At 33.2% G+C, this 7,790-nt stretch overlaps 1 protein-coding gene across 1 annotated transcript; it reads right to left on the bottom strand.

Annotated features, from left to right (window-relative positions):
- Positions 1 to 1,155: 1,155 nt before the first annotated feature.
- Positions 1,156 to 1,824, bottom strand: LOC107480147 (uncharacterized). The gene has a single exon (XM_016100291.1). It carries the CDS (start codon positions 1,822 to 1,824, stop codon positions 1,156 to 1,158), a length of 669 nt encoding a protein of 222 aa, XP_015955777.1.
- Positions 1,825 to 7,790: the final 5,966 nt, after the last annotated feature.

Genomic DNA, 7,790 nt, shown 5'->3' with positions numbered 1-7,790 from the left:
TGTTTTGAATTTAACTATATATCTAAATTTGAATTTGAATATATTTATAGTCATAATATATATTTAAAATTGAAAATATTTTTAATTGTTAATTTAATATATATTTAAGTTTGATTTCAAATATTTTTTAATTTAAATATATTTTAAACATATTAAACATATTTGATAATTTTTATAAATATCTAAATATAATAAATTTAAATAAGAGTTAATTTTTTAAATTCAAATTTAATTTAAATATGAATATTTAAATTCAGATTTAATAAAGTTTATATAATAATATTTTTTCAGAAAAAAATAAATGCAGAATATGATTCGTGACATTACGCGTCCTGAAGATCATATTGTTGAATATCTGGATCGTCCACCATATGTAATTATTGTTTATCTTTGTTCATTTATTATTATTATTATTGTTATTATTATTCTTCTTATTGTTGTTGTTGTTGTTGTTTTTGATAATCATTATATCTGTTATTTTGTTTCTGAATTCAAAAGATTTGGGATCAAGATATCTCCACCAAGATGTGTATGATCTCCGAGTTGAAATCGAGTTATGGGATAGTGGATTTTATCATATATCTCAGATACTAGGAAAACTTACTTTGCACAATGCACTTATTAATGCCTTGATTGAGCGTGACGCCCGGAAACTCACACATTCCACCTTTCACACGGTGAATGCATGATTACCTTGAAAAATGTTGCAATAATTTTTGGACTCCCCACGGATGGTTTACCGGTGTCAGGATTTACAGATAGCAGTAGTAGTAGCCTCGAAAATGAATTCATGATACAATTTGCGACAGTACCTACTGCAGCTGATCACAAAGAAAGTGGTGTCAAACTTCCATAGTTTCGCACCCTAAACAGCGTATGCAGTTAGATACTACCTTGGGCAGACAAATGTATGTAAAGATTCATATATTATTGTTGTTCGGCACAAATTTATTTTGTGACAAGTCTGGAATGACAATCCACTGGAAGTTCTTGCCTCTGCTCCGTAATTTTGCTGAGATTAGAGACTTTAGTTGGGGTTCTGCTTGCGTGACACATTTGTATAGGACATTATGTCGGGCATCACGTTATAATTGTAAATATGTAGATGGTCCATTGGCGCTGCTTTGTGTATGGGCCTGGGAACGGTTACCGTTCCTAGCACCTATGCGATCGCAACCAAGCTTTCTGCATGTGCCTAACACAAAACATTTGGATAGCTCTTGGAGGTTCCCATGATCCATTACTACGAGCTATTGTTGAGGTAATAGAGTCGTGACGATCAAAGATAAGCCCAACACCATCTCGAGTCACCACATGTGTGCGCAAATGAGTAAGAAAGAAGTGCCATGCATCAGAAGTCTCACCCTTAACAACGGTAAATGCAAGAGGCACAATATTGCCATTGTCATCCTGAGAAACTACAACTAATAGAGCTCCTTTATATTTCCCGTACAGATGTGTTTCATCTACCTGTACGATTGGCTTGCAGCTCCTAAATGCTCTGATGCAAGGATAAAAGCTCCAAAATACCCGCGTCAGTATCCTTACATCCTGGACTACCTCATCCCCTTGGTATGCTGGTGCAGTTTCAATCTTGACTGCTGCTGATGGATCTTTTTGTACCATTGCTTCAAACCACGATGGCAAAGCTTCATAAGAAGCTTCCCAACCACCAAAAAGGTTCGCAATTGCCTTTTGCTTCGTGAGCCATACTTTGCGGTAACTTGTCGTATAATTGAATTTTGATTGCACTTCAGCAATCACAGATTTCACTTTCAAAGATGGATCAGCTTCAACCAATGGCTTTATCACCTCTGCAATCATGTCTGAATTTAGCTTGGCATGATCTTGAGAAATTCTAGTTCTAGTGCATGTGTGACTACCATTGTATCGCCTTATAACCCAACAAAAAATTTCTCTTAATAAGACTAGCCCTAATAAGCCAATCGCAACTTGTTCCGTATTGTACACACTTAGCATAAAAAGTAGTTGGCTCAGATTCACACACCCGGTAATCCACTCCCCTGCGAATGGTATAATCTTTAATTGCTGCAATAACAGTCTCTCTAGAACTAAATTTCATGCCAACGACAAATTTACCGTCCGAAACAACAACAGGATCTACAACAATAACAACAAGAAATAATTCTAACTATTGCTTTAAGATTCAATAATAATAATAATAATAAAAGACTACTTACTTGAATTGACATACTCAGGAAATTCTATAGCGTCTACATCCAAGGCGTGCATAAAAGAAGGATCTCTAGATAGATATTGGCTTGCCAGTGCATTTGCCACATCTACTACGTTAAGACTCAACTATTATATCATCTTCATCCACTTCTTCAGTTGGACCAACAATATGGTAAGTGCCCTCAAATTCCTCTTCGCTTTCACTGTTATAAACTGTCCAGTCGATGTTAGCTTCCGGTAAATCAACATCAACTAATTCTTCAAACTCAACATACAATTCGAGAATAGACACTTGTGCCCGTATTTGTTGGTAGATCGAAAATATCCCTTGCATACTTCCTTCGTCAACCACATGCATTATTTAAAACTGAACGAAACCACCGAACAATAAAACAGATTGTCTATAAAAAATATTTACGAATCTCTTTAATACTTGATTATCACCACATTGACAAAGTATACTCTTAAATTCCTCATATGTTATTGCAAAAGGAATAACAATATCACGTGAATTCTCACAAACAAAACTCACACCCTCAGATGTTTGGGGAAAGATTTGACCATTATAATACATTTTCAAACTAATACCTCTCTCCATTTTTTTACTCTTACATTCTCAAAAAAATAAAATACTCTCACACTCAATCAACCTAATACCGTTCCTCCTTTTATAGTACTTTAATTATAATTTTTTATTTACGAAAAGACAATACGCAATTTGCGGATTCACAATACCCAGCTTATGTCTTTGCAATTCGCAATCTGTGTATTGTCCCTTTAATATTAAATAACACAATACGCCTTCTGCGTATTGTTGTATAAATATTATAAAAATACAATCCGCCCTTTGCGTATTGTCTTCATGCTGTGTCAGCCAGAATCTACTCGTGACAATTAGTCCTCTGCGAATTGTACTGTCGTCACAATTTTGCAAAACACCCTCACTTTCAATATTGAGGCATTATACCAGATCTTTTACAATAACTAAAATAATGACCCAACTAACTAACTATATTCAAGAATTTAATTAGATTTTTTATCATATATTTTTTAAAAAATATTTTATTAATTTTAATATTTTTAATATAAAAATATCTAATTATAAAATTAAAAATAATATAAAAATTTAATTAAAAAATTAAAATTTAATTATAAATTTAATGAAATTATAAAAACTAATTGGTTAGTCAAGTATTCTTATTCTATATACTACAATGATATGATATAGTGTATGAAACATTGACAAATATATTAATAAATAGATCAGCTAGTAGAAAATATATGCTGTAGGCCTGTAACTAGCAAATCCAAGTACCCCTAGCTTCTATGATGTCATGAAATCATTTGAATTATTCAAATTCCTGCATTACTGGAGTACCAATATCCTTCAGCAGCCACTTAATTATGTGTCTCAGTGTATGGATGCTTATAAGTAAAAGACAATTAATAAGTAGTAACCTAGATCTCAATTCTTCCAAATAATTGTGACTAGTTCACTTTTTGACGACGTTTTTATATAACCCAATTTGTGATCAATTAGGAATTTAGGATAGTTGATGATATAACTCATCGGTGCATCTAAGTTTTTGGTTTTTCCTTTTTATGCTATAGATTTATATATAGGTCTTTAAAAATAGTACAAATTAAGTTCCTTGAGAAAATTTTATGATAGACATATAAGTTTTTTAGATAAGAAATTACCCATAAGTTTTTAGAGAATTGCAATATATAAGCCCTTGAAAAATCACCAGACTATTTTCACCTTTTCGCTAGTCTTCTATTCCATTATTCCATCAAGGATTTATAAGCTGCAATTTTACAAGGACGGACTTTATATTTTTCTTTTAGAAACCTATAAGTTCATTCTTTTAGAAAATAAGAATTCATATATCCAAAAACAAAATCAAAATTTAAAATAGAATTTATGAATTTTCTCAACCTATCTCTCTTATCATTTTTTATTCGTAACTTTTTTTTTTATTCTTCACATAGTTAACGTTGCAATATTTTTCATTGTAGAAAAAGATAGACATAAAAAACAAAATTACTCAAAGAAAATTACATAAAATGAGAGAATAAATGATATTTTTTATACAAGCACAAAAAAAAAAGAAAAAAACTTCTAAGAAAAAGAATAATACTTAAAAAGATACTCTCTTTCTCACCTCCAACAAAAAAGTACAAGCTATATAACAAATGTCAAATTTTCAAAATTAAAATTTGCACTTCCTTCAGCATGGGCTTATTCTGATTTGCCTTGGAATTTGGGCCTGCAATAGTAAACACACATGAAACTACACTAACAATTATGACCCCCAAAAAAAAACTACACCAACAATTGGGTTATTAATTCATAATTCAATCTATGGCTACTTAACGTGTGTTGAGCTTTTGTTGATAGGATCTATTTTTAAAAAATAATAGTGTCACTTCTATTTTAATAATGTCTTTTTTTTCTACAACAATTCGTATAACTATCAATGAATAATTAATGTGTATCATAAAAAATGGGAGTGAAATTATTATATTTCCTAATTTTAATATATATATACACGTAAAATTTGAGTCTGTTATTAGATTAAGAATTGTGAAAACAATATAATGGAATTAGAGAATATTTGTATTGATAAATAAAAAAAGATAAAGGAAGGAAGAACGGTAAAAAAACATGCTTCTATTCGAATTGGGTACTCACTCCAATTCACAATTGAATTCACTAAATTTTCTATTGAACTCTCATCACGTTCTTTTCAATATATTCCTCTCTAACTAGCTTACCAAGGTGTCACGGTGATGCCATTTTCACGCCCTTCTCCTCTCATTGGTTGAGTACAAAATCCTTTATCCAAGTGGGCTTCTATAGTTTTTGGTCATACTTCATCCAAGTGGGCTTGTTTCTGGTCCTGGGGCAATAGGTTCAGCTTCGGTTGGCCCAACCTTCAATTCCTTTACTGCTGCAGGAACATTTTCATATTTATTTGAGCTATAGCAATCAACATTCGGGTATCAGTTTCATATCAAAATTAAAGAATAGGATTTCACACAACATTTAAAGCTAAGATTGGGAGTTGTCCAATCATTTGATCAAAAAAAAAAAAGGATTTTAATTTTTTTTTTAAACAAAAGCAGTTATTTGTATGACGTTGGTGCCAGATTATTAGTCACTACCCCTTTGATCATTTCTTTAAACTGCAATAAAGTAGTGCAATTAGTGTGACACTAGCATTATCTAGTTTTTGCCTTGCAATAGTTATTGACAAGCACAGGAATGATGTATATTATAATTCAATTCAAAGATTTGAGTCCCATTTACGGTGTGATTAACATGAAACATGCCAAAAAAACATCATTTGAGCGTTAGTTCAATTTATATATATGTATATATAATGTTAGTTGCAATAGTTAATTGATTAGTTAAAAAGTCTTGTTAAGTTTGTTAGGTCATACATTTTTTTAATCTTTTTTCTGAGAAAGATTATACCAGTGAATTTAATTTTAGTGGACTATTATTAATTTTCTATACATTTTATTTTATCGTATAATAATTGTAAAAATTGAAAATTTTTAAGTTATTAATTAACTAATGTGACATTATACAAAATTTGGTTTAAATGGGTTGTTGTTCTCTATACATAAATTAAAAAAATGAACATACCCTATCAAATTGTAATTTTAATTTTTATACAATGTTAGTATAGAAGAATTTTATATATAACTAATAATGGTGTGAATCAAAACCCTTAATAATCATCGATTAAAATAGTTATCTTATATGAAAAGGCTTAAAAAACAAATAATTAATTAACATAAAAATGGGCATAAATTGTGTTACGATGAGTAACCGGGGATTAGTGGGCTGGACTCGTTGGATTGCCTCAATCGTCTGGAGGAGAGAGTCTCCGACTGGGTTTGCGTTAGTAAGTCTCCGTCCGACTTGTACGTATGAAGGAATGGGGGATGTTATCTGCAAAGACACTCTGATGCTTAAGTCAGCAAGGGCCTAAGCAGGTTTAGAGAGTATTGGAATTTAGAGATACCTGAGGGTTGTCAGTGTATTTATAGTGGTGAACCAATAACCACCGTTGGAGTAGTTCCACATTTTAAGGAGGATAACCGTCCCTTTATCTTAGGGAAGTTGAGATATGGCTATTGGAAGTGGGTTGAGAGATTTTAGGGGCAGTTACTTATTTGAATAAGTGTTATTGGCCAGCTAACCTTCGATCCCGACTTCTTTGGAGTGAAGTCTCTGTTGAATCCGACCTCTTGGGAGGAGGTCGGTTGCGCGGGGAGGCCAATCTATGGATTGGGCCTTTTTATCTTATTTGGACCTGGACCTTAGTATTGGGTCATGGTATGAACAGTGCCCCTACTCGAGTGCGATCTCTTTTGCTTAAGAGTTGGATTCGAGTATTTGAACTCGAGCTTGTAGCCAACGTGAAGTGGGAACCGATGTGATTTCTAGAACCAACGTGATTTAAAAATTTCCAACAGTCGCCTCTAATCAAACGTCGCGTCCATTAGGGTTTTTCGCATTTACACATGGGGTGGCAGTTACATTGGTAACGGTGCATCTTTTTAAGGATCGTGTCGATTTACCACTATGCCCCTAATGTGTTTATAAATGCTTTTCCCTCTATTTCTTTGATTTCTTTCTGAAAAGCTTTTGGCCTATACTCTTTGTTCTGAAAGAAAACTTCTTCCTTCTTCGAGTACCTTAGTTGTTGTCGCACATGTCCTTCTTCGCGAGCAAAGGTCAGTTCTTTCTCCTCTCTTCTCTTATTAATGAATGCTTTTGTTTGCACGTTTTGTTTAGAGGAGCGTTTTATAACATGTTCGTAGTGTAGGCCTAGTGACTCTGTTTTATTGAAGAACTTACTTAGGCCTTTTTAGAGACCTGTTTTTTATCCTTCCCATTTTTTCTTTGTAGGTTTCTTTGTCTTTTTACCTACTATAAAAGATGTCTTCCCTTGAGTCCCTATCGCTATAGGTGGATGTTACAGTTCTTGGGGAGGAACCCTTAGTGGACACCAACTATCTCTCCAAGCTTCGCGCTCATCATAGTACTTTCCTTTTAGAGGAGGATGAGCCTAAGTACGAATTGATTGCCCCGGGTCCTTGATGAGCGGATAATTTGTACGCTTTTTGGCATTGTTTTTAGTATGTTTTTAGTATATTTTAATTAGTTTTTAGTATATTTTTAGTAGTTTTTAGTTAAAATTTACTTTTCTGGACTTTACTATGAGTTTGTGTGTTTTTCTGTGATTTCAGGTATTTTCTGGCTGAAATTGAGGGTCCTGAGCAAAAATCTGATTCAGAGGCTGACAAGGACTGCATATGCTGTTGGATTCTGACCTCCCTGCACTCGAAGTGGATTTTCTGGAGCTACAGAAGCCCAATTGGCGCGTTCTCAACGGCGTTGGAAAGTAGACCTCCTGGGCTTTCCAGAATTGTATAATAGTCCATACTTTGCCCGAGATTTGATGGCCCAAACTGGCGTTGCAAATCAGCTTCAAAATTTCCAGCGTTTAACGCTGGAACTGGCATAAAAATTGGAGTTAAACGCCCAAACTGGCATAAAAGCTGGCGTTTAACTC

The sequence above is a fragment of the Arachis duranensis genome, chromosome 1 (genome assembly GCF_000817695.3).
Source record: "Arachis duranensis cultivar V14167 chromosome 1, aradu.V14167.gnm2.J7QH, whole genome shotgun sequence".
Taxonomy (NCBI): Eukaryota; Viridiplantae; Streptophyta; class Magnoliopsida; order Fabales; family Fabaceae; genus Arachis; species Arachis duranensis.
This window is presented reverse-complemented; position numbering and strand designations above follow the sequence as displayed.